The following is a 27620-nucleotide window of genomic DNA, read 5'->3' on the forward strand; positions in this document are numbered from 1 at the left end:
AAGTGGCTTGTTGTTTGTTGTTGATTTCTTTCTGATAATTTAACAGTACTGTTTCTATCCTGAAGCCATTCACTCCTAAGATGCGACTCGAGTCAGCACCTCTACGTTCCACCCATCAAGTCATTTATCTTTTCCCAGAAAGTACTGAGTGTGACCACGTGCGTGTGTAGCTCCTCACCGCAGTCACTAGGCATGGGTGCAGAGGCCACCTGGTGGATAACCGTCCGCTGATGGGAAGCATTTCTTGTGTAGCGGCCCAGGACATCGTCTCCTTCAGCAGGCTCTGAAATATCCTCCTTTGTCATCTCCCCTTCAGGGCCCGCGGCTGGAACAATATTAGAAAGTCTATTCTGAGAACACAAGTAGGTCTTTTCTCTCAGTAAAACCACCTTTAGCACATTCTACTTGTTCCACTTAGGTTTTTAAACAAAGCACACTTTTTTTTTTTTTTTAACTGCTAGCCTAACCTTTTAAACACAGGGGGCTGAAGGAGAAACACAGAGGGCTGGAAACAGAAACTCCGCTACAAATCAACTACAAGCACAGATCCACACACAGCCCGACACTTACTGTTTTCTTCTCCATTATCCCCCTTCTTGGTGATCTCCATGAAAGCCCCTCAGTTGATCTAAGCTAAAAAAAAATAAAAAAATCAAGAGACACAGGCTAGGTCCAATAGATGAGCAGAACATCCAACCAAAAGCCTTCCAAAAATAAACTTCTGGCACTTCGATCTCGAATAACAAACTCACTCTTTCCTTTTACACCCCGTTGATCCTCTGACTACCAGGTCCAGCTGCCGTTTACAGTCTGCACACTTTAGAGCCACGGTGGTCTCACCTCTGATCTCCCAAGATGGAGTTTCACTCTCACATGTGCACTCCTGACCTCGCTGCCAACTCATCTGATTTGCCAGACATGAGATCCACAATGCAGAGAATGTGACCGTAGGGCGACAGTGCAAGTAAACACCGTGCAGAGGGCACGGACATGGTTACGGCTGTCCGTCCCAATAAAAGGCCTTTCCAATTCCCGCTTACATCCAGGACGCAGGCTGCTGAAGCCTTTTTCTCCACAGTACTATTTTTCACGTCATACACGAAAACTAAGTAAATCCACATAAAGAATATTCACAAATTTTCAAAACGACAGGATATTGTCAACAGAAATCTAAAATATGGGGCATTTTATTTTTTAAAGTAGCCACCAATGTTATAAAATTACTGATGAATATTAAAAGGTATAGAGAAGCTATAGAGAAAATGAGTCCATCCTTATTTACTCTGTGATAGACAGACTTGTCTTTATTTTTTAGGTTTTTCGATCCCTTTTATTACATTTTCTCTATGTTGAAATCAACTCTTGTGTTTGTATCTCCTTGCCTTCAGAACATGATCACAGCAATAACAGGTGTTTAGTACCAACCTGGGGTAAAAAATACTTCAACTTTTTAAAAAAAAAAAAAATCAGGGTTAATGCCAGTTTCTAAGTTAGATTTACTATGATTTCAACATTAGACCTTAATGGGGTTTTAAATAATTTTTAACAACTTGCCTAGCATCTTTAACTTACTAGATAAGACACTGCAAAAACAGAACTAGAAATAAGTAAAATGTTCTTAAAATTAGTGTATTTGTTCTTGATTTGAGCCGGTAAATAACACTATTTGCCAATGGAATGAGATTTTTGCACTTAAAATGGGAACAATTCATCTCCATCGTCTTATTTCAAGTGCAGGATGTCTAATTATATTATTTTAGGGGTCAAAATACTCATTCCATTGGCAAGTCATCTAATTTACCTACTCAAATCAAGGATAAATACACTAACTTTAAGAACATTTTACTTATTTTTAGATCCATTGTTGCAGTGCAGAGTTAAATATACCCGTCAAGTGGTATTTTTAAGCATGTGATTCGGGTGTTTTTACACGTAGATGACCGAGCTTTAAACCCCAACTGAACACACTAAGTGGCTAACTACTGGGCTGCGTTAGGAAACCTCAAGAATCAGACTTTTTATCCACAGACGCCTACCTTTCACTCTTCAGGCTGGGACGGTTGAAAGGGCCTTCATCATGACAGATTGAGCTAAATGAATCAGACTGTGTGCCTATCAGAAAATGCTGTTTATAATTAGGGCTGCACAGCACCAGCAAAATATGTCATTGTGGTACTTTGCTAGAAAAATAATGTGGAGTACAATTAAAACACATTTCTGACTCTTGTGCTTCTCTGACATGACGCAGCGTCCCCATCACACTGTGAGCTTCATTATCTCAGCTACTAAAAGTAAACATGAGGTGTGAGAAGGGCAGAGTCCTAACAGGCAAAATAAACCATTGATATATATATATATATATATATATATATATATATATATATATATATATATATATATATATATATATATATATATATATATATATATATATATGGATGACGCTTGAAATATAATATTCTACCAAATATTGCATCCAGGCAGTCCTTTGCAAGAGTAATACCTTATGAACACGAGTCAGGGTTTATGCCAGAAACTGGCTAATTGGGCTGCCTGGGTCCGTCAAGCTAATAACAGCTAGCATTAGCTTATGTTGTCCAGGAGTTTTACTACTGAACCGTGGCAGATACATTCACCTTACATTGAGCTTTTTATGTAGTTCTCAGACATCGAGGCATTGATTATTCAGACAACCCTACTATTTGCTGTCACTGTTACTGTTGTATGTTTTTTTATTGTATTTAAAACAAACAACGCTTAGGCTGGTGGGGGGTAACCCTGCAACTAAATGTCAAAGGGAATAATTATCACAGGGTGTACACTTTGTCTTCTCAAACTCACTTCTTCCTGTTTAACGGGGGTCATTCCTTTCCACTGTTGCCACATGCTTGATCTCTAGGAGCGTTTGCCGCAAAGTCAGGAACTCTTCCGTATATAGAAAACGTTTAGACTGGCATTACAAGGAGAGTTTTACCACATTGTATTATAATTAGGATTAACCAGAAACGTGCATAATGAAATGGGAATGTGTCTTGTATGACTGGATTAATTTGATTTTATCAGTTTATAAAGGGGATGTTTTTGTCTTATAAAGTACATTGAGATAATTTTTTGTATATTGGGACTACATAAATATGGACAGAATCTTCCTCAGCTAGTTTAGAACTCAGTAAACTTTTGAAAAAGCCAAATATTCATTCATCATTTGTTTAAAGTGTTAAAATGAATGCACACTTCTGCTTGCAGACAGAAGGACGTCTTACTGAGTGTTTTGGACTCGTTTCACAATGAAGAACAGACTTAAAAAAAATATGTCAGCAGATATCTAATGCAATGTGACACACTTTCTTAAATCCCCCTCCTGGGGTGGATCAGCACCAAATGAAGCTTCTCAGAGCCAAACTGGCAACGCCGAGTCTGGCTAAGCGGGACACAGAACCAGAACAAGGAAGAGAATCTGATCCAAATCAAAGCCTGATGATCAACGTACTGATGATTCAGCTGCAAAATGAAATGTTTTTGGTTTACAGGTTATTCTGAAACAAAACCCAGGGTGTCCAACAAGATCAGCTTTATTGGTATTGCTTAGCAATCAGTCAGAGGAGTCACCGAGACATAAGACGCAATCAACGGCCTCCCAGCTTCACAGTTACCTCCCCGAGCAGACAGAACCGCTGATGAAGGCTTACAATCTCACAAAGAGTGGGCCGAGGCGCGGACAGAACCAGAGCAGAAACCAAGGTTGTTTCTGAGAAAGTAGTCACACGTCTGATCCAAACGCATGCACTCTCGTATTTTTCTGATTAAATCTGTTCAACCACATGACATTGAAAGGCAGAGGGAGTCAGGTATAAACACCTAACAGAAAGGGACTGCAATAAATGTTAGATTCCCCTAAATTTTAAATTTAGGTTTGTCCTCTAGCTCTTCTGAGATGTAACAATATTATTTATTTAAGTTGCAACAAGTATACCCTCCTCATAAATTGTATTCTATGCAATACTGATTAGAATTTTGTTGTTTTTATTCTAATATTTTTGAACATGTTTTCACTTTTTCAAGGACTGTTAAAAAGGACACTATAATGTCGATTTTATTTGTGTTTATCATTAATTATCCTCCCTTGTAATGAAACTGACAGTTTTTTAAGGGAAGATCCAACAAGAAAGCATCAGAGAGAATTCATCTTAAAGAAAATGCACAATTTTATCAAGTACAATAGATGAATTTTTCCCCCCAGACTCAATTAGTCATTGTTTTTAAATCAATGCTGGCCAAACTAAACGCTGGACATTGGTTCGGCTCCAGCGGTGAGAGCGGCAGTAACACACTTCCACCATGTGACCGGTATAAACACAAAACGGTTGTTTTCTTCCGGATTTCCTCAAATTTTGACCAAAAATGAATGCTGGTTATTTGTCAGAGAGAAATGTTTCAAATCCCACATATGATCGACTTTATATCCATCAAAGCACAGGTCCTTGATGTCTTGTGTTTTCTATTAACTCAAATAAACTATTACCTTTAAAGCATTTACAAGTATGTTACAGCCTTGTAGCACCGGTATGAACAATCGTAGTTTTTTCTGTTTACAATTTAAGGAATTTACATCATGTCCCACATTTTCAAGACATGCATCTGCCCCAAGAGAGAACTAGCTAAGCTGCTGCTTCAGGCAGTTAGCTGGAGATGTGCCCCAAGAAAGTGGCTGAATTATTCAAAAGAAGGGACAGAAGGTAAAGAACGTGTCGGCCAAATGAACTAAAAAAAAGAAAAAAGATAACTACAGCTAATTATCGGTTATGGGCAACTCTTTAGATCGGGGGTCTTCTAACTGCAGCTCTGGAGCAGCAAGTGGCTCTTTGGATATTCTATAGTGGCTCATAACTTTGGTTAAAAGGATAAAGAACCTTGTTATGTTTTTAAAAAAATTAATATGCATTGAATAATTACACAGTTGCCACAACAGACTCTAAAAGTACCAGTAATATACTTTTAAATCTATTTTCTTATCATTAAGTTGAGAATGTTGTTTGTTTTTTTTTACATCATTTTCCACAAGCATAAAATCCCATAGAAGAAAATATATCTTATTGTCTTTTTACAATCCCCTTTTCTTTATTTTGAAAGCTAAAAAAATACTAAGTGTTCACTTCTATACAGAAAGCCCGTAATTTATTTATGTTTTTTACTTTATTTTCTCTGGTATCACATTATACATGTCAGTTTAAATAATAAAACATATGATTTTGCAATGGTATTAAGGTGTTACTCTATTGTATCTGTTGCTTTATGTCTGTTGGTTGTGCTGTTCTTTTTGCATCTCTCTTTCCAGGTGATGAAGCAGATTGAATAAGTTTTATCATTCTTTCCCTTTTATCTCTTCTTTCTTTCACCTCTTCTCTTTCTTTTTTTCCTCTTCTTGTTCTTCCTTTACTCTCCTACTTTCCCATTGTAATGTCCACATAATCTGAAATTCTCCCCGCAGGAATCACAATAAAGCTATTTACATGCATAAATCAAGCGGAGCACTATGGCGAAAGCTGTTTGCTCCACTTGTGAAAATAAAATCTGTCGAGCTCTATTTGGCATTAAGATATCAATTCTTATTGCCACATTGCCAGACAGGACACTGGGGGAAAAAAAGCTAAAAATAGAAGTAAAATGGGTTTTTTTTATTAAATGACCCCAGATTTTCTATAGATATTAACAAAAAAATCAAAAGCTGTCTAATTGTTAAAGGTCATGTCACATATGTGACTAAATGACTTACTTAGCTGGACTGAGGGAAATGGCTCTTTGGACGATGAAGGTCACCAACCCCTGCTTTAGATCAACCCCCACTTGATACAGCACTAAAGAAAATTATATTTTCTACATTATAATTTTTTGATATTTACATACACTATAAAAAATAATGCCTTGACATTAATGCAGACTAGAGTTTTCCTGATTTAGGTCAGTTAGGATTACTAAAATATCTATTTTTGCTACAAACCAGAGTAATGCCTTTCTTCAAAATCAGGATTTAAAACACCAACACTGCAACGCTTTAAAACAATATGAGAAATTTGATTACACGGCTTTTGGAAGATCCCAATAGTTTAGTTTGCGTTGCTCTCAGCGTATTGCCTTCTTGACCTCTGAATTCAGCCCATCAACATTAGTAAGGTTAGACGTTTCCACGCTGTTCGTGCAACAAACAGCGTGGCATCTGCAAGCTGTACTTAAAGATGAACAAGACTTATAGTGGATCTCTATTCTCTTGCTGTTGTCTTGGTTAAAAAGGTGGAGACAAGTCGATTCCTGACACTGACCTAAGACCCAGGAAGAAACTGTTTCTGTAACTTTAAAGCTCGCTCCAACATACCTCCATCAACCACCTACTGAGCTCTGCAGAGGCCTGGTAACGAGCCAGTCGTTTCATTGGGTGTGAAGGAACAGGGACCCATCTAAAAGTTGCAGGACGAGTAGTGGTAGTGCAATCGGAAGGTTGCGGGTTCGATTCCCAGCTTCCCTCGGCAAATCACATCCCTACACCAATCTGCGTATGCATGTCGGTGCCATTGGGTGAATGTGGCTCTAATGTAAAAAGCCCTTTGACTGGAAAAGCTCTCATTTAAACACGCCCACACCTGGCCCCTTCCTGTCTGAGCAGGTCCAATCAGCTGGGACGGCGGAGAACACCTGTGGACATCCCGCTGATCCAGATTAATGTCGTAACACCTGAGACAGCCCGTTATCAGACACTGAGGCTCTGTAGGCTTTTCTTCTGGCGTTTTATAACATCTGCTCAATAAACGTGACGTCAGCCGACACAGCATCAGGACCTGAACAGGCCAGCCTCCTCAAGAGTGACCTTTATCTGCGGCTCTAAACGCCGAGGAACCCACTGCTCCTCAAGTTTGCCTCCTGTCCGGCTAAGCCTGTTAGCTTTGCGTCCGCAGCCGGCTGGCGGCTCGACCGCTACCGGGACACACCGCGCCTCCACGCTAACGGTGTTCCGGAGAACACCTGGTCACGGCACGCAGATGCTTTCATTGAAAATATGCGAGGAAAAGTTGTTAAAAGTCCAAGTTGCGCACTCTTCTGTTAGCTAAGAACAACAAAAAGCGAGCCAGGAATGGTCGTCTTCTGAACAATAATGGCTCCTGTCGAGCAGGGACTAATTCAAATGTTATGAACATGGCGGATAAACTCGGATACAAACGCTGACCTTACCTGGGTTTGGCGGTCGGTGTCAGTTCATCAGTAAAAATGACCAGAGAGCTACTGCGGGAGGATTAGAGTCCCCATCAGCCCTGGCTGTTCCTGTTTTGGCATTTGGCCCTTCAGAGTAAAAGCTCCAATCGTTGACTTCCGCTGCTGAAATAAAAGCAATAAATTCTGCAATAAAATTAATTGAAGGCTAAGAGAGAAAAAAATACAAATGCATAATGACATAAAAAAAAGGTTATTTAATCTAAAAAGTGAAATAGATTACATACAGAGCAAAGCACTTTGAACGGCATTTATGTTTAATTGTGATGATTATGGTTTACAACTATGAACCGCCAGACTGCTCCGTGGGCAAAAGTCGTCTTTTCAGATGAAAGCGTAGGCTACTAATTTTTTTTCTTCCGGAAATCAAGAGTTTGAAAGAAGAAAGCCGTGGAACAAGAATCCAACTTGCTTGCGGTCCGATGTGACATTTCCACGTCCACTGGTGACTTGTTGAGCCACGGCACCAGCTTCATTGTGATTTATCAGGTCCAAATCCAGCGCACAGTCGCAAACAGATTTCCAGTTTTACAGATCAAAAATGTCTTTTTAACATTCTGCATGCAGTTAATATTATTTATTAGTAGTAGTAGTTAAACAAATAAAGAAGGAGGACGTCAGGCGCGTATGACGTCAGACGCTCGTTAGATCCGTTTCCATGGTTAGGATAAACATAACGGGCCGTGATTTTGTGTCCGTTTCGGTGCTTTTTACCCGGAGCTAGCGAGCCTGAATAGCCGCCGTGTCGCCGTCACAGATGTCCTCCTGCGGCCCTGAAGACACGGCAGCGTACTGGAAAAATGCCGTAAAACAGGACGAACTGTGGAAAGATCTGGTGTCCAAAGAGAGGAAGCAAACCCTGCAATGGTGAGCTGAGAAAGTGTGTGTGTGTGTGTGTGTGTGTGTGTGTGTGTGTGTGTGTGTGTGTGTGTGTGTGTGTGTGTGTGTGTGTGTGTGTGTGAGGGAAAAATATTACATTTTGAAAGGGAACCAAAACCCCTTTAACCAACAAGCTGTGGTCCGCAGGGAGGAGACCTGGGGTTTACTCCTGAAATCTGATAAACTGCAGGTAAGAGGGCAAAAAAAAAAAAAAACATATGCAATTTTCAAAACTTTTATTTCAAAACCAGGATTTGAGGATATTTTACTAAATGCATATAAATGATCATCACAATAAGTGGCAGTTTTCAATCAATGCATAATTTGCCTTCCCTTGTCCCCCCCATGGATGTTTGCAGGGTGGGCCAAGGGACGAGAAGCCTTTACCCATCGTCTCGGTCTTCTCTGACTTCTTCCCCAACACCTCTAATCAGATGTACGGCGCAAGACAGTTCACGCCTCTGGGGAGGGAGATGGTCAGACGGGACAGGCTGATTCTCTGGCCCGGAAGCAACAGACGCAGGAAAATTGGCTGATCTGGAGATGCAGCCAAGTCAAAGCCGGGACAAGTCTCCAAAGCAGGGGGCTGCATTGGGTTTAATTAAAGAGAAAGCTAGTAAGAAGTCAAGAATTATTTTGTGTCCTGTTAATTTCTTTTTAGCTTTTGAGATAATTTACTTCATGCATGGAGAGGGAGACCTGGATCAGGAATTTTAAAAAGGAAAGCCACTCCAGACTCATTAAATAGGACACAAACAGATCAGGTTCATGTCATTTGAGCTCTGTGGAGCGGTTACACAGATACCTGAGCTAACTCGGAGGAGTGAAAGGTTGTCTCACCCCGTCTACTCGCTGCTGAAGGACTACACGTTCGACAGGGAATCCAAGAAAACAAGCGAATAAGACGAAATCCAAGTCTGTAAACCCCTGTGTTTGCACATTTCTGCACATTGCAACCACTAAATTAAACAGTTTATTGAAATTTTATGTGATAAATCAATCCATAATTGTGAAGAATAAGGAAAATAAATTAGGATTTTGAAAGTTTTTTTTTTATGAATACAAATCCCCTAAGAGCGACATCAATCTACACACAGCTTTTCTTTCAGTCCAATCACAGCTGCAAATCTATTAGGGCATGTCTCTCTGAATTGTGCTCATCTAGGGGCCAATGCTTTTGCTCGGCTGGTAACAGGTTTCCTACAAAGATTGCTATCCATCCATCTTCCCTTTCTGAAAAAACATTCCCACTATGATGCTGAAGTTTGGGATGTTCTACATGGTGCTGCCTACTCCCTGTTGTTCTCCAACCAGACTATGAGACCTTTACAGAACAGCTGGGATAAATTACACACGTCTTGCACTGAATTGACTGGACTGACTTTTATATGGAGGTATCACTGTATTAGAGGCTGAATGCAAAATTCACACGTCACTTTTCATGGTGCTGTAGTGAAAAAAATGTTAAGCCATGTGTATTTGCTTTCCACTAAGGTGATGTACAGATTTTTGCTGGCCTATGACAAAACATGCACTGCTGTTTGTGGTTATATATGTAAAAAAGTTAAAACGACGCTGTTGGTGAATTTATTGCATGCAAATCCTATTCTCGTGGGTGAGCTTGTACTTCCTGAATGCCTTTGATATTTTACTTGTGATATTTCCAATGGGATTGTTTTAGGAAAAGAGCAGCTTTGTGTGGCTTTTGTTTGAATTTAAAAGAAAAATGTTTGTCCTCATATTAGAAAAAACTGTGATTTTGTTTGCTTTGGCCCATAGAGATAATGAGTTGTTAAAAACGTACACTGCTAAAATATTGACTTATCTGGTTGTTCAGACTTTTTTAAAAGCCTTTCAAAGTTTTTCTTTAGTTTTTGGTGCTTCTTTTTTTGTTCACTAGTTTACTATCAATTTCAGATAATTAGATTATTACTCCCAAACTCAAAGGGATTATCCAAAAAAGACATCTGTGCCCATATTCATAAAGATTCTCAGTCCTCTTACAAAGCTGAATCAGTCTTAGCTTAAGACTGATTCAGATATTTGCTGAGAGCGACTCTGAGTAAGAAGACGACAGAAATGTTTATCTTGGTGAGGAGTGGTTGACACCATTGCTAGTTGTGATGCTGTGATTGGTTGATAGTACAAGAGAAGAAACACTCCTAGTGCTCCAAGTAATCAAAGGAGAGACATTAACCAATTATAACCAAGGAAATTTAGCAAAGTTAAAGAATTGTCACACAGCATCAAAATATTTGAACGCACCTTATTTACATCTGAATTATGTTTTGATTTGCTTATGTTTACTCACCTTGCTGGTTTCATTATTTCACTTTAGGAGCTCTCTTAAGGCCTAAGATGCTATGTGAATAACTTTTCTTACCAAGGTAAAATTCTACGATTTTTTTCTTAAAATGTCACCAAGAACTACTTTTAGTCTTATGATTCTTAGAATATGGGCACTGGTTTTTATCCTAAAGCACTGTGGGAATCTCTTTGTTGAGTCTATGTTCGAACTGTTTTGTTTTAAAGTTCAAGTCTCCTCTTCATTATTGAATGGGATCAAACTCAAATCAGATGCCTCAGTATTAATTTGCAGAATGGAAACAAAGAAATGTCTAGAAAAAAAACATTGCCTACACAGGCACGATTACAAGTAGATAAGCAAGTAAACAAAATCTTGAAACCCATTAAGGATATCCTTAAGGATCATTAAGGACATCTTTAAAATATAACTTATTTGAATGAAAAAAAAAATCAGACCAAATTAGTGCAAATCACAATTAAACACTTTATTAGAATATAAACAATAATTAGCCGTAAATAGTTATGAAGGAACATATGGATTTCTTGAAACAACAGAAAAAGGACAACAGAAATAAAGGATGACTGATGCACAGCAATGCAAACACAAGTGAGTAAATGTAATTTTTTAAATAAAAAAACAGGAAGTTTTTTTGACTGAGACCACTTTGAAATTATCTAACAGTGTATGTGTGGATTTCTTAAATAAATAAATAAAAAATAAAGACTCAAGACTGATGCACAGGTCTGCAAATGTCAACAGCGTATTCCACATTATTGCATATTTTACAATAACAGTGCAGATCAGGGAAATAATTGTTTAAAAGCGTTACTGAAACTAACTACTGAATAAAATCAATAGGATGAATATAAAACATGATTTCATAATATTAGCAACCTTAGCTGCGTTGTAATAATTACTGACACATAAACACACACCGTATTCAGTAGAATCTAGCTGTCAAATTATTTTATAAAATTGAAAATTAAGTCGCGTTCATAATTTGAAATCCTGTGGTTGGCTCAGAGCCAATCAGCTTTCAGAGCTTGAATGCGGAAATAAGAAATGACGCCGGCTGACAGGAAACTGTCATGTTTACATGATATCAAAGGATGTCAAATGCATTCTTTTCAAACTAAAAGCATGCGTGCAATTTATTTTTATTTTATTGGGCAATACATGTGTATATGTGGAGAAATATATTCTGATAACGTCTACTTTATTCATAGGGTTTGATGACTCACAGCTACAAAAGCTTAGGCAGCGTAACAGATTAATTTCGACTATTATTTTTTTAATATCTACACCGGACTTCCTATCAGAGTACAAGTGGCTTAACAGCGTTTGCGTCACAGCAGCATCTGGAGGCTAGTATTAGTTATATAAACTATAAAAGTGATTAAAGGGAGATCTGAAGGTCCAGCTCTCGGCAGCATGCAGTCCGACACGCTGCTGCACGTCGCCAACTTCAGCACGCTGTTCGTGTGCATGGTGCTGAAGTTCCCGCAGATCTTCGCGCTGGTGAGAGCCAAAAGTCCATCAGGGATCAGCCTCAACAGTGTGCTGCTGGAGCTCACCGGGTAAGGTGCCCTGCTGGGGGGTGGGGGGGTCTGACGCTCCCTTATCATGACTGCTTTTCAGGCGGAGGAAGATGAACGGTGACAGACAGGAGGTGGCAGCTTTTGATCTGAGGTCTTCCTGTTCCTATAACCGTGCACTTGTGCACAGAAAGGATAACACTTTTTCTCTTTTCCAGGCCTAGATGGTTTCAAAGCAAATGAAAGTTGAATATAAATGAAAGTGAAGCGTATTTACATATGGGTAAACAGGCCAGAATTGTAGATGTTTTTTTTGAATCAGTGCGCTGACGGATCTCACATCTGCCCTCTGTTGGATTTGAGGGGATAAACATCAGACCGTGTGAAGCAGAAAAACCAGTATGCCCTGCCCTCACTGGAGAGGCACAAATACACAGCATCCTGCTGGGACACTAAGCCTGTGCATACGACTGCGAAGATCCTAAAAGGCTGCAAACATTTTGAAATAAAAATGTAGCGAGCTGTTTTATATTCATGACCGGACGACTGTGGAGTAAAAGTTTACTGTCCAGTAGGACAACAACTCTAAAGATGCAGCCAGAGCTACATTAGAAAGGTTTTAGATCAACGTATATAAATGTGTTTGTCTGAGTCACAGTCCAGATGTAAATCCAATTTAGAAACTGTGGCAAGAATTGAAAACTGCAGGTGAGAGATGCTCTCCATCCAAGCTGACAGCGCTCAATGTTTGGGTCAAATAATTAAGAATAGAACCAGTGACTCCTGTGTCCTAGTTACCCCATTTGGGACTTTAATGGCCCAATTAGTGTGATTGCGCTGACTGCAACTTAGAGCAGCATGTGACATCCAACCCATGTGCAGAAATGAAGAGGCCGTTTTGGATGAGAGGTGAAACGTCTTCAAAGACGCAAGAAAAGACGTCCGGTTGTTTTCTGCTTAGTATAATTTAGGATTGTCATTTCCTGGATGACTGAGAATCTACAGCAGCACACAAAAGAATCAGTGACAAATTCCTACTCTAGTAGTGCAAAGCCTGTAGACTATGCGTACAAGATGTTAGAAAATGATGTGACAATAATATTAAATATTGTGATGAAAATGTGTTTTTCCTCAGTCTTTGTCATCTGTCATTGCAGTGCTTCTAGCTCTCTCCAGCATCTTAGGTACCTTTATGTGTCAGGTTGTGGGCACCTACTGCAATGAGACTCCATCAAACAGCTGGAATATACCATTGCCATGCAAAAGATCTGAATGTGTCACACTTGGAATATAGTATTAAAAATATTTAGCATGCTAAGCAGTCGTTTGCAACACGAATATTGCAGTTATACTGCAACAATGTTATATTTACCCAGCTCTAGCACAGACACTCCCCAAAACACTTTCAGCTGTAATTGCGGCTTATCAACTCAGCAAGGCTGAATACAAACGCATGCCACACTTTTCATATATATTAGAGTTGATTCAAAACCACCATTTTCCTTCCCTGTGTTGGTCTGTCACAGTAATTCCACATAAGATACATTGAAGTCTGTAGCTGTAACATGACAAAATGTGAGAAAGGTTCAACGGATGTGGATCATTGTGCACGACATATGGGTATTTCAAGCTATCAACAGTAAAATCAAGATTGCATCACTGAAAAAAGAAAACGTCTCAGGAAAAAAAAAATGTAATGCTTTAAAAAAGAAGGTTTGTATACAGTCTAACGAGCGGTTTGAAAGAAAATCACTTTTTGATGGTCCTTTTAAAATATAGAAATGTTTCCAGTAACAGTGTTTTAAACATATTTTTTGTCATTGATGCTATAGGGAAGTACCTGATGTGGGCAGGGGCTTTAAATGGAAGTTACTGCTGTTGTTTTTTTTTTTCCTCAACTCAACCTTTCAGATTCATCTTCCAGTCTGAATCCAGTTCTGTCACAAACCACCCAAATTATTATGCATCTAAATACTCTACATCTTGCACCTGTACATGTAAACAGTTGATCTGGTGATGGGGTTCCTGTTTGGACAGTTTAAAAAAATAAATCTCAATTGATAAAATTTAATAACCTGACATTTTATTCTTTTTAGATTCATCATTTTTGTAACTTACCAGATGTACTACGACTACCCACCCCCGACATACCTGGAATATCCAATCCTCATTGCTCAAGGTTAGTTAACAAATAATATCGCATAACAAGTAAGTTATTGAATAAAGGAGTATTGAATATTCTCATTATTTTATTATTTATCATGATTATGACTGTCCATATTAAAAAACCTAAAGTGTCACAGTATTAACATGGTTAAGTTTCTGGGAATTTTTTGTTAACTGACAATTTTTTAAATGTAGATATATGGTAATAAAACCTTACCAGCTCAAGCAGAAAATCTAGTGTATTAAATAAAATCTGAGCAAAAGAAAGTGAAGTAATTACTGTACATAAGTGAGCGACAATAACTCACAAATTCAACTTTGCATCAATGCCATAATTAATTGAGACCTTTAACCATTTACAGAAATGTGCATTTAGATATTCTGAGATTATAGTTTGCAAGTAGGCAGTAACATTAAGGTGATTGTAACGTATGGTGGGCTTGTAACAGTGGGGGTGATTTTAAAGTGTTGAACTGCAGTCTCCCATCAGGGGGCGATTGCCCTCACAGCTCTGGGGAAGAAGCTGCACACAGCATCCCACAATCCCCTGCGCTGTTCTCACCACCCGTGCTAGGTCCTTCCTCTCCTGGACTGTGCAGCTCCCATACCATCCGGTCATGCTGATACATAAAACGCTCTCTATGGTAGCTCTATAGAAGTTCTTTAGCAGTTTAGTGGAAAGTCCAGACCTTTTCAGTTTCCTGAGGAAGAAGAGCCATTGTTGGGCCTTCCTCACCAGAGTCCAGGAGAGGTCGCTGGAGATGCGAATGCCCAGGAATGTAATGCTGTCCACGCGCTCCACCACCTCCCCCTGTATGTAGAGAGGAGCGTGTTCAGTCCTCCTGGACCTCCTGTGGTCTATTATTTCCTCCTTCAGGATCAGGTTGTTCCTGGAGCACCACTGTGTGACATTTCTGACCTCATCCCTGTAGTGGGACTCGTTGGAGATGAGACCCACTACAATATAGACATTGATTCACACAAGGTGTTTCAAAGGTGGTGCTGAATATAACTAACTCATGAACGTCTGATTCATGATCATGATTGAACGTAGCTGGTAGTTCCTCTTTGCCAGTGTGACGTAGGTACTGTAGATGTGCCAGATGTGTCCACTGTATCCTTAAAATGAAAGGAAACTGATCAGGGTGTCCAGGAACAACCGTCGGGGGATCAGGGTTGTAAATCACAATGACCCAAGAGGGTGCAAAGAAAGAAGTTTTAAATCACATCTACTGAAATTTGCAGCTGTCCACATGGACCAGACAGATGCCTTCAGTAGAAAGGTTTAATGGTCAGATACAGATTGACCACAATGTAAGTATGTATTTTTTGAAAGATTCAAAAAGAATAAACTACAAACTGTCAAAGCATGGTGGCAGCATCATACTGTGGGCCTGATCTATGTGCATAGAATAATAATGCATATAGTATATATTAATGATGAGGGAGGAATCCTACTTCCAAATTTTTCAACTAGTTAAAACTGACATAATGCATCCAAACTGGTTTCGGGTTGGTTAAAGCTGATCCTGAATGCACTGCAATAAGAGATTTACAGAATATGTTTAAAATTCAGGTCCGTGTCAGTAAAGCGCAAAAATTAAATGAACTCTACCGATTGTGCCAAGAACAGTGGTCAGAAATCCACTCAGAATTAAGAGCTACAAATGCTATGTGGTAACATTTTTGTTTCAAATCTTTGCTGGTGTGTATGTGAATGAATGTTTGAGCATGAATTTAAAATGCTGAACCTGTGCGGATTAGAGAAAACTTGCAGGAAGCTCAAACTTTTGAAAAATATAAAATGGAGAAAAGTCTGAATAGCTCCTGAATCAGCTGTACGTCAGTGGGCCTTGAAATGAAGTTCTAACCCAGCCTGAAGTGGTGCATGTTTATAACCTGCTCTGTGTGTCATCAGATGTCATTCTTCTGCTCCTGATTCTTCACTACAACGGCAGCCTGCGGCTGAGCCTCGTCTACGCCTTGCTGTATCCTTTGCCTCTGTGGCGGTAATAGCTGTGAAACTGCTCATTTGGTGCTGAAGGAAATCAATGATCCCCTGGCAGCGTCTTGTGCTTTGCCTTAACGGTGCGTGCTCAGGTTGGTCGGAGGCTGGAGGCTCCTCACTGTGGAGAGGTGGATCATAGATCTGGCCATGGTAATGCATCAGTTTCAAATAAGCCACACATTGTCCCACGGTAAAGAGTTGGCATGTCATCAGTCAGGAGTAATGATGTGGAGGCTTGAGAAGAAACTCACCCAGAGCTCATTTCTCTCTCGCTGAAACACATCCAGACCCGCTTGCTTAATGGGATGAACATGTCTGTAGGCATTTTTGCATTTAGATAGGTGAAGCAGCAGCAGCCCTGCCACTTAGTTTGAGATGTTAGCACAGAAAGTAACTTTTTACTGTTTGTAATCCAGCTCACCTGCAGTGTTCAATCCGTCACGGTATAACAGTGTAATGTGACCTTCAATGTCCTCAGAGCCTGTGCACGTTTATTAGTGCGGCCAGTAAGCTCGCCCAGCTGCAGTGCATGTGGAGCTCCAAGGATGCTGGACAAGTTAGCGCCCTCACCTGGGCCATGGGTACCTACACGTGTATAGGTGAGTGTCTGAGGGAACCTCTTTTGCAGCGGCTTTGGCGTATAGAGAAGCCTGCCTTCCTCAAAATTAGCTTTTAACCAATATTAAGTAGGACTGCACTATAAATAAAAAAAGCACAAGTTCTGTCTGAGCACATTTTAGTTCATGTCAGTCTTTCTTATATGAATCATTTTGTTTTGTAATAATTTAACATTAAGATATTCAGAAGGCTTTAAAATATTCCACAATTAGCTGTAAGTTGAGATACTTATTGGTATTGTCAAACTTTGAATCTTTCTTTATTGGAGCGATTAGTGGAAAATGAAATTACCCTATTACAGTATTTTGGGAATGTAAAAAAAAAAAGTCTGACATCTAAAGAAAGTGTTTAAAGCAAACAGAATCCATCATTCACTGGCTAATTAAGGTGACATTTGTAATGTTACTCCAAGTCCACTTCTGATTGGGATCTCAGGATATGAGTAGATGGAATCTGAATCTGAACTGTTGACTCTCCTTACAATCTTCAGATGAAATGCTAGTTTCCGTGTTGATTCTAAATAAGTTGTGGTAAGATATTCTGAAACTCCCTGCAGTATGAAAATTAATATAGCTTAGTATATGCTAAAGGGGCATTCAGCTCTTTCAGGTTGTTGAGAAATTTGTAAACCAGCCACTAAGATCCAATCAGTTTCACTTTTGCTGTCAAAGTTTCTTGAGTCAATAAAATAACCAAGAATTGTGTAAATTTAAGCAATAATATGACTTAGTTGGGAGACCAATACATTACTGATCATATTTTTAATTACACATCTATAACAGTGTAAAAGGGAAGCATTAAAGTGGAAAATAATCAATATTTTTACCCCACATTACAGTAAGCACAAAGAATTTTCCTTACTAGGGCAGTCCTTACTTGGTCAAAGTCTCTGGAAATTCTTCCGAACACCTTTCTATAATCGTATGACTGTTTCAAACAAGTGTAGGACAAAGACTATGCAAGCTCTTTCTACTAATCAACCACATTTATAATATTCTGTGGGGCCTTCTGCTGGTGGAATATGTAAGAGGATAACACAATCCTTAATCTTTTGATATAGAATTCAAATCTGTTACAGATCCAAGATTATTTCCAAGCGAGGGCTCAAATTTAAAAGGTGCATTCCCAGTAATATGGGGTATTTATTTCCTGGATAAACCAGTGTGATGGCTCTAGAAGCAGTCCTCACCTTGTGAATCTCTCCCATACTCCCAAATGAGCTTTAGGTTACTTCCTCGTATACTTGCGGTTATCGCTGTTGCTTGCGTACCTTATTTTTACCCACACTGTTCCCTTCCACTCATCATTTCTCTACTTGCATACAGCAGCTTTTTTTTGTCCAGTTGAATACAGACACCTCTGCCTAAATTGCAAACAAGATCCGAGGGCACAATCCCCCTGTCTCCTATTTATATTGGGATATAATAAACTGGTGGAATGAGTTAAAATAACTAAAATAGTAGCCGTTAACCCAAACAACAAAATTACAAGATACAATAAATGAACCGACATCCGATTTCCACTTTTTAAATTACAGTTGCGTAATTTCTAACTCAATAAATGTAATTATCTTAAATAGCTCATCAGTTTCAACTGATTCTTCCACTTAAATCACTTTCAGGTCATGAATATGGATACTAATCCCTCTTCAATTTGCTACACGTTTTAGTAAATCTGCAATTCAACACTTCATTAATTAAATATGAGCGAGCGTGTTGGATAATGTGCATGTCATTAACTCAGCTTCCCCTTTGTTCCAGCGCGGATTTACACCACCACAGTGACGACCGGAGACATGCAGGGTAAGTCGGCGCAGAACGACACACGGCAGGAACCGTTCATTTTCTGCTCTAAATGTCTTCCATCGCTGTAGTGATGTGGAACGTGGCGCGCTCTGAGAGAGGGGAATCTCATAAAAAGGCTGTTCTGGATGCCTCGGTGTTTAATGGAGACGAGAGTGGATTATGAGAATCAGTTCATTAGTCCCTGAACTCTTGGATTTCACACATGAGCCTGTGTTTTTGAAGGATTATTATTTTTATTTTTTTTACATTTTCTGACATTTCTTAAATGTTCATCACCAAGTTAAAGTGCTGTTAGGTATGGATTTATATTAACAAAAAAAGTTTTTATTCATTTTCTCTCTGAAAATTGTTATCTAAAAAGATATTTGGTTATGCTGTATATATAAAAAAAATTTAAATAAGTCACACAGATACTTTAAAAGATGAACATAATCATGTTACGTTGAGCTTAAAGTTGGTTAGATTTTCTCTGGAGGTTTGTTGGAGAGTCGTAAACATTAATAGCTTACCTGCAATAGATTAAACTCGTCTAATTTTTTAGTCCTTTAGCACTTTAGATAAAAGCTACACCCACTACTAGAGCTGCAGCGCGAAGTTGGCTGAGAAGCGCAACCAGTTAGTGGAAAATACAACATCTGATCTTTTTCCTGGTATTCATAGCAAGCATCACCAGGTTCTGCTAACAATGCTATTGTTAACATGCTATTGGATGCTATTATGGAGGAAATACTCAAATGTTAGTAATTGTCCTGTATCAGTGAGATATTTTAAATCAAGACAGAAAGTAGAGATGAATGTAACTATTTAAAAAGGAATTTTTAATTTATTTTTTTCTTTCTACACCATGTTGCAAAACATCTGCAAATTATTCCAGCAGCGAGAGTCAACAAGCCTTTCAGCAAGTAACAGAAAGGCTGAACAGAGTACACCAAACATGCTGTTTTATGAATTTGAGCTTTTAATCTTTGTTGACCTTGCTGAATTTGGAAATATTGTCAGCGTTCAGGAAATTATAAAGTCAAGCTATGGCTCCACATTCTGTAAACCTATTTTTTGTAATGATAGCCGTGCTAATAGCTAATACAGGAAGCTAAACTGCAAAATTAATGATTTTTGGAGCAACGGTTCTCCCACACTTCCTCTAAAATAAAAAGGTCACACAAAAAAGTAAAAAAAAAAAAAAAAGTTAGGAATCTGAATGTTGTATTTATTTTTCTTGATGTCATAGCTCATAAAGAGATATATGAAACTGCAAAATCAGTATCAGAAGGTCAAATATTTACCACCACTGGAGAGTAGAAATTGTCCAGAAAGATCTGAACAGTGCATCGCTATTAATTGGGAATTTCACTTAATATTTTTATTTTCTTTTACCAGTCTGTTTAATAGCATTTGTAGATTTATATTGTGCTTTTCTATTTGGACATTATAAATGTCCAAATGAGATATTGGGAAATTTCCATCAAATGTGTAGACTTTTTAAATTAAAAATCTATTAACATCCTGCCTTGCTTAGCATTGTCTCCCATTCCAGGCAAAAAAAATTAAGACAAAACCCATTATGCATTTGTATGAGTATAGAAATTTGTATAATCAACTAAGGAAGCAAATACAAAAGGAACAGACGAGGCCTAAGAAGATGCTCAGCAATGCCGTCTTCTTGGAAGAGGATGACAGATATATTCACTTATTGTCTTAAGATATCTGACCAAAAGAAGTCTTTAGAGAAGTCTATGAAGCTAAAATCCATGATATGGATGAGTAAAACATCATCCATATAGTGTATATTACACAAAACATGAACCTATATTTGGCTGTAGCAGAACTCAAGAGCAGCGCAGTGCTAGTATCTGGGGGAAAAGGCCGTAGTTCCTTGCAAGTGTCTCCCTCAACACCAAAACATGCTGCCAAGGTGTTAAAGAGTAATAAAACTGCACTAAAATAAATTATTTAAATGGGTGGCCAATATCTGCAAAATGTCACGTTTGTGCAAGATGTTCGAACAGCTTCTGAAACTGCAAGCGTCGGCAAAAGAATAAAGTGTGCGTCTCCTTATCGGACATGCAGCGCACGCTTTTACTAGAGCTTCCAGTAACCAGTTTATAATTGCAAATCTATTTGAATCACGTGTAATCCTGACTTTCATTCATCTCCTGTTTTACTGCAGTTCTGGTCCGGTTTGTGGCAATGACTCTGCTCAACCTGTGGGTGCTGCTCACCGTCGTCTATTACCAACAAAGAAGAAGCGGCAGAAGCTCAAAGAAATATGACTAATGGAGTCCTGGAGCAACCTGGATGGTTTCTGCTGCAGAGCTCGCTGCATCAGCTTAGGCACAAACAATGTTCAGGGTAACGGTTAGATTCCTGATGAAAAGAGAGTACACCCTCTTTCACTTATAGGGTTTTTAATTCAGAAAAAAAAAATGTTCTGGACTTTACCAGTTTCTAAAATGGTTTAAATCTCCGGCTGCACTCTTTCAGTATTCATTAAACAAAGACGAGGCCAAAAATGAAAAGCTGTGACTACGACCCTGATGCACCAATGAGAAAGAGGCTTTAGCGAAACAGTCATTGCTGCCCAATAGTATTAAAAAGGAAAAATATATTTTCAAAACCCATTTTTATCCTGCCATTCTACAAAGAAATTATTCACAAGCCTTAAATCGACTGCCACTCTTCCTAGAAGTGAACGTCGGTCCCTTTTGGTACCAAAAAGGTTTAATTACAGTTTACATCTGCCAACCTTTTTTTTTGGTACAAGACAAAAACTAAACATCTCATACGGAAAGGCAAACTGTTATGCAAAATAATTTTTAGGCAACTAATAAGAACTCAAAAATAGTTGAGGGAGATGAAATTCTATGAGATAAACTTTTGGCATGTGAAAAGGCAAGATGAATGGAAAGAAAACAGCAAATAATGTAATCTTTGCTTTTACATCTGCAACACATAATTTAGGTATTCAAAAGGCGAATCCAAATAGTTATTTCAGATTTTAAAAAAGGTCATTATTGTTGGTCTACTGCAACATCTAAACTGAATTCAGTTCCATCCCTGGATAAATATTTTTAATAAAAAAATTATTTTCATTAAGGATGCAGCACCTTAAAAATGCATTCCTCAGATCTCATAATTTTCTTTAAAAAAAACAAAAGTATCAGTGGGTTTATTGACAAAACTAAAATGACTACAGATGACTATTCTGTCATAAAAACTAAGTTATATTTTAATCAAAAGACTAATTAAGGGTCAATTATTTTCAGTATCAGTAAGGTTTTTTTAAACGACATCAGAGGAAGTACAGAGATAAAAGAAACTTCATGGGAAAGGTTTTGTTACCAGGTTATTCCCGGTTTTCTGAAAACAGTGTGAGGACTGGGCGCCCACAGTGAGGTACCAAGCGAGATTTGAAAGAAAAACATTTCCCACAAAACGTTGAAAGACATCTGCAAACTCTTCAATCTGCAAGAGACCGAGACCTTCATTAGATAACAGGAAGGCACCAATGAAATGAATACTAGTCTTTGTCAGCATCTTAAATGTCTTAATTATGACCAAACGAGTATGACCAGTTTGGTCATATTTCCCAGCATCTTTTTTTGGTGAAGGAAAAAAAAAAAACATATCAGCACAGACACTTTATACCAGCTGGGGGATGATATGGGATTTAATTTTGTAGTGTCCGAGCCGACTATGAACTCATCGTTCACTAAAGTACCAAAGCTTGCCACAAACTGTCATTAATGGGACGATGATCCCAAACAGAGCAGCCGATCTACAGCAGAATGGCTGAAGAAGAAAAGAATCAACGGGCTGCAATGACCAAAGCAAAGTCCAGACATCAAACTGGTGGATGTGGTGATGGAGCCTGGCTCTAGTTAGGAACCTCTTTTATTAGTAGCATTTTATACTAGCTCATATTAGCTCATTTTTTAGCTCATTTTATACTTACGTTTATGTGCTGGGGTCAGAAACGGTTCTGCGAAACAGCCGATTTGCCCTGGAGCCATTTGTACATCTGGTGATAGATTTGAATACTTTTACAACCTGGTAAAGCACAGATCCATTTTTTATATGTACCAAGAATTAAAAGAGGGTGTACTTTCTTTTTCCAATAGATTTGAACAAACATTCCAGCACTTATGCTTTATCCTGTAATTTTTTTTAATATTTCTGAATTTACACGTTTAATTTCAAAAGCTAATCCGATTAATGGTTAGTTAGAATCGTCTGTAAAAGACATGCCAGTTTAATAATATCCAAGATCTTCCAACTCAGGATAACTACTGTATTTTTAATAACTTTTATACTATATATGTGAAGTATTCTTTTTTTTTTTACATAGTACCTAAAGAAGCCAAAATATTCTACCTTTTTACAATGTGATCTGACTGGAATTCTTTAAAAAAAAATAAAGCATTTTTGAGATTTAATAAACATCTGAAACCAGAAGGCACATCCATTTCTTTATTTTGATAAGTGGTTAATATCATTATCATCATTATAGAGCTGTTTGGTAGCAAACATGCAATCTGGATGTAAAGGCCCTTAAATACAAAGTGGACAAGGCTGTATAAATAATATAATGTGCACAGTACGGCATGTAAAATATATACTGTGGATATTTATATGTATAAAACATGCTTCTTGGTTAAAGGAGAGCTGTCGTTACACAAAAAAAAAAAAAAAAACACACGGTTCACTCTCCAGGTGCTTGTATGAGCCGCAGACACACGACAAAATGTTTGAACTTGGAAGTTCGATGACTTTTAATACAAAAAAAAAAAAAAAAAATACCAGGACAAAACCGTCAGTGGACTTAGTGCTGCTCAGGACGACGTTTGCATACCTCCATCGTCACTGCCGCTTTCAAAAAACAACCTGTGGCAGGGTGACGCCGTGTGGAAAGCATGCAAGTTCACTCGAAGCAGCTGATGTCAAAATAAAAGCCTCAGTCAAGTATATTTTGGTAATACGATGCCTGGGTGCCGCTTCTGGTAGAACACCAGATCTACATTCAAACAGAACAAAGAGAAAAAGATAAACATGAACGGTGCTTTTAAGTAAACATCATCTGACAGTGCGGGTTTGTGACGTGAGGGATTCCTCCGTTTAATGCCGTCGGAGCGGGACGCCGCTCACCTTGCAACCGCTACTGCAGACGAAACAAGTGTTTCAGTGACAGAAATCATAACAACAGGCACCCAGAGAAGTATTTACTCCGAAGTAGAAGTATTCAGACACCCTGTCCTCCCTCACTTGACGACTCTCTGTGAAGTAACAGCTTCTTGTACCTTAATTCGGATCTTGTGACTCACCTGAAACCAGAGCTGTGGAAAGCGAAAAAGCTACAATCATCATGTTGAGAGGACAAATACATTTGGGAGGGTAAAAAAAAAAAAAAAAATCCTTTTTAAGTGTCATGTTCCCCTTTAAACCCTTCAAACTGTTCACAGTTTTTTAAGCAGAACGTCTTCTTTTTGGCCACTAGAACCTCCAAAGGTGATGTGCAGGGCTTTTTCCCCTGCAGGCTCCCCTCCATCAGGCTGCTTCCTGGTTTCCTGGTGAGAATCATTGGGGCTAAAGTGAATCCCCATCCATCCACCCAGCCTCTCCAAAGAGCTCTCCTGTTTTCTGTGGGAGCAGAAGGAGCTGCTCCACAAGCACGGCGGGCTTTGTTAACAAGCCATCCAGGTCACAGAATAGAGCCCAGTCTGGCTCGGTTAGTTGTGAGGTGGCTGGAAGGAGCCGAGCGGCACAGAGAGAGTGGAGAGCTTCTCCTCGCCGGATGCAGCAGGAGACGGATTGAGGCGAATTGACGTGGAGTTCCTGGCCTGCAGATGGGAGCGTTCGAAGGAAACGGGCCGCACCACCTCGGAGATGCATCAAGCAGGGTTAACTAAAAAAAAAAAGAAGAAAAGAGAGACAGGTGGGAAGGTGAGCCGTACAAATACACATGCTTCAACTATTGTTACTTTTAAAGGGAAGAATTGAGTGCACGGGTTTGAGCTTATTGTGCATTTTTTTTTAAATCCAAACAACACGAATTCTGCATGTTCCACCTCGATTACCGTATTTTCCGGACTATAAGTCGCAGTTTTTTTTCATAGTTTGGCCGGGGGTGCGACTTATACTCTGGAGCGACTTATGTGTGAAATTATTACACGTTTTTACTGGTATATCATTACACCTGTTATTTTCACACCAAACCACAAGAGGGCGCTCTAGGCCTGTGTTGAATCAGACGTAAGCGACGCAGAAGCGGAAGTGCCGCAGCTTCTATCTCCGTAGTTAATGGAGTTATTTGAAAGTGACATCGAGGATGAAGATTTCACTGGATTTTAGTTATTTGGATTGACATGGGCGCTTTGGTTAACTTCTTTGCATGTTATTTATGCTATAGTTATCTGAATAGCTTTTAATATGTTATGTTAACATACCAGGCACGTTCTCAGTTGTGTCATGTAGCGTTAGCTAACCGTACAATTATTCAACCTGTTGTTCTATTTTTATTTAAAATTGCCTTTCAAGACGACATGTCTGTTCTTGATGTTGGATATTATCAAATAAATTTCCCCCAAAAATGCGACTTATACTCCAGTGCGACTTATAGTCCAGAAAATACGGTACTTCTTCTTGGCACAATTCATTCAGACTAGTCCTGGCACAGAGTCGTTGGAGATGCCTGTACAGGAGTTTAACGTTACTAAAACATTTGGACGAATGTATATATATATATATATATATATATATTTGAGTCCAGGTGTAAATTCTTACGTCCACAATAAATTCATATTTGTGCACTTAATTCTTAATTTTTTTTGTAAAAATCACTCCAAACTGGAAAAATGTAAGATTACTCCACCGTTTAATGGGCAGGTAAGCGTCTATCTGTGTTCCTCTGATGTTTGGCTGAAACTTGAGCGTAACACAATGAAAGTATTTACTTTAAGGAATAAACTCTTTACCTAATACTCTGATTCTACACATATTAGAGGATGGAAGGTTGCAAAAGGCTCCTGCTTCTGTCTCAGACACCCAGTGGAAAAGAAAAATACATTTCCAGAGCACGCAGTGTGGATTGAACCGTGTATGGCAAGCCGTTTTAACATAAATTCGGTTTCGTCTGACTATCCGTAATAACATTCCAGATATCTTAAAATGCATTTTGACTAGACAAAACTACATTTTGACTATCCGGAATGGTAATTTAAGATATCTTTATTTACATTCTGACTAGGAAGAATAATAATTCAAGATATCTTCAATTACATTTTGACTAGTCAAAATTCCTTTCAAGATATCTCAAATTACGTCACCGGATTCGTCATTGAAAGCGTCACACATCCGTAGATGTAATTTAAGATATCTCGAACGTAATTATGACTAGTCAGAATTACAATTTAAGATATCTGAAATAAGACATTGCGTGTAAGCCCCTTATTGGCTGTAAACTGCCCAAAGCTGCCCAAACATTCAATGGCGCTGGCTGTTTTCGACAAAATTGTAAGAAAATGCCACAATATAGAAAGAGCTTTTTAAGTATGGGATATGCAGAGAGGGCGAAAATAGTATACTTGAAGAATGCTTAAGAAATTTGCAAAGAATTTCGGATTTACTTGCTGCCGACGCACACAATGCACTGAAAAACGGCTAGCTGAAAGCGCTACTGTCGACTCATGTCCAAGCTGGAAATAAGGAATATTCCTCAGCCCGGACCAGTTCTGTTAATAACCAGATGTAGTTTTTATACTGTGGTAAAGCATCTGCCTCTTGGGAATTATGGTAAAGCCAGCTAGCTCTTGATTTTCACATGCGAGACGGCACAAAGCATTACAGCACCCTCCTTTAGCTTCTCTGAAAACAAAAGCGCACGCCTCCGGTTCCTGTGTGATGACATATGGCAAGCCGTTTCGTAATTCAAGATATCAGTAACGTCATTTTGACTAGTCAGAATGTCAATTTAAGATATCTTAAATGGAAAAGCTGAATAATTCAAGATATCTCTAATTCATTTAGAGATATCTTAAAAGGAATTTTGACTAGTCAAAATTACAATTCAAGATATCTTAAAAGGAATTTTGACTAGTCAAAATTACAATTCAAGATATCTTAAATTTATTTTTTACTAGTCAAAACTGCATTTCGCCTATCCAAAAATACATTTAAGATATCTTGAATTATGGTGGCATTTGAGATATCTTTAATTAGAATTATGACTAGTCAAAACTCAATTTAAGATATCTTGAATTGTAATTTTGACTAGTCGTAATTTAATTGTAGATATCTGAAATGGGTATTTCAGATAGTCAGTAATTCATTCGAGATATCTTGAATTGACGTCTCCATACAACTCAATGGAAAATCCGATGTCATTTCGACTAGTCAAAATACAATTAGAGATATCTTAAATTGCTAAAACGTCTAGTCATAAAACAATTTGAGATATCTCGAACGTAAGGGTGGTAAAACCGAATTTATGTTAAAACGGCTTGCCATAACCGTGTGTTTCCACCCCCTGCGTGAGACCCGGCGCCATCGCTGAGTGACAACAAAGCAGACATGTACACAAAGGCATCCAGGTGCTCAGTGGTTTCTAGATGAAGAACAAGACCCGAGGAGTCGTCAGTCGTACCAAATGCTGCTGGAGCCGTCAAGCTTTGTTTTTAAGCCATTTGATTGCAGATGGTTCAAGTCAGAGGATGCAGCAGGTGAAACATTATTTTCTTTATGAATAATAAATGCTAGCCAGTCAAATTTGGAAAAAAAAAAAAAAAGTATAAGTCACACCTTATCAAAAGCAAAATAGGAGACTTCCAGTGATGAGCGATTGAGTAGGCAGCAGGTCCCGGGCTCTCGCTAACTGTTGACACGCCGTTTTATAACACGCCTCTACTTCTTTTACAACATTCTCACACTTAAGGAAGCTCTGAGGCTCGGTAAATATGTGGAAATCCACCAAAGGCAGCAGAAAGGACCAGACGGCTGAGGGAACCTAGAGGAACATTGATGGCTACACATGTAGCAGATTTACTTGAAGA

The 27620-nt window shown here is 38.7% G+C and overlaps 4 protein-coding genes across 8 annotated transcripts in view; 2 read left to right on the forward strand and 2 right to left on the reverse strand.

The window, feature by feature from the left end:
- Positions 1-7354, reverse strand: part of LOC105925585 (CAP-Gly domain-containing linker protein 4) — a 45315-nt gene extending 37961 nt beyond the window's left edge. For 2 of the 5 annotated variants that reach the window (XM_036132846.1, XM_036132844.1), the window contains exons 1-3: positions 7222-7342; positions 571-633; positions 179-325 (exon numbers count right to left, since the gene is read on the reverse strand). In XM_036132846.1, the coding sequence (XP_035988739.1) occupies positions 179-325; positions 571-610 (187 nt within the window). In that variant the 5' untranslated portion in view covers positions 611-633; positions 7222-7342. Of the gene's footprint in view, positions 1-178; positions 326-570; positions 634-752; positions 890-7221 lie in introns of those variants that run through there. The other 3 variants (XM_036132848.1, XM_036132845.1, XM_036132847.1) reach the window with 3 other exon arrangements.
- A 508-nt stretch (positions 7355-7862) lies between these two features.
- cunh2orf50 (chromosome unknown C2orf50 homolog) lies at positions 7863-9055 on the forward strand. Its single transcript, XM_036132849.1, has 3 exons — positions 7863-8127; positions 8287-8329; positions 8499-9055. The coding sequence occupies exons 1-3, from the start codon at positions 8018-8020 to the stop codon at positions 8673-8675; spliced, it is 330 nt and encodes a 109-aa protein (XP_035988742.1). The 5' UTR covers positions 7863-8017; the 3' UTR covers positions 8676-9055.
- A 2703-nt stretch (positions 9056-11758) lies between these two features.
- On the forward strand, positions 11759-22207 carry slc66a3 (solute carrier family 66 member 3). The gene is made up of 7 exons (XM_012861548.3): positions 11759-12024; positions 14079-14161; positions 16067-16136; positions 16249-16306; positions 16635-16755; positions 18535-18576; positions 20747-22207. Exons 1-7 carry the CDS (start codon positions 11879-11881, stop codon positions 20851-20853), a joined length of 627 nt encoding a protein of 208 aa, XP_012717002.2. The 5' UTR covers positions 11759-11878; the 3' UTR covers positions 20854-22207.
- An 825-nt stretch (positions 22208-23032) lies between these two features.
- The window catches only part of rock2a (rho-associated, coiled-coil containing protein kinase 2a), a 51613-nt gene continuing 47025 nt past the window's right edge, over positions 23033-27620 (reverse strand). The window contains exon 32 of the mRNA XM_036132850.1: positions 23033-24478. Within this exon, the coding sequence (XP_035988743.1) occupies positions 24475-24478 (4 nt within the window). The 3' untranslated portion in view covers positions 23033-24474. The remainder of the gene's footprint in view (positions 24479-27620) is intronic.

The sequence above is a fragment of the Fundulus heteroclitus genome, unplaced genomic scaffold (assembly GCF_011125445.2).
Source record: "Fundulus heteroclitus isolate FHET01 unplaced genomic scaffold, MU-UCD_Fhet_4.1 scaffold_55, whole genome shotgun sequence".
NCBI lineage: Eukaryota > Metazoa > Chordata > Actinopteri > Cyprinodontiformes > Fundulidae > Fundulus > Fundulus heteroclitus.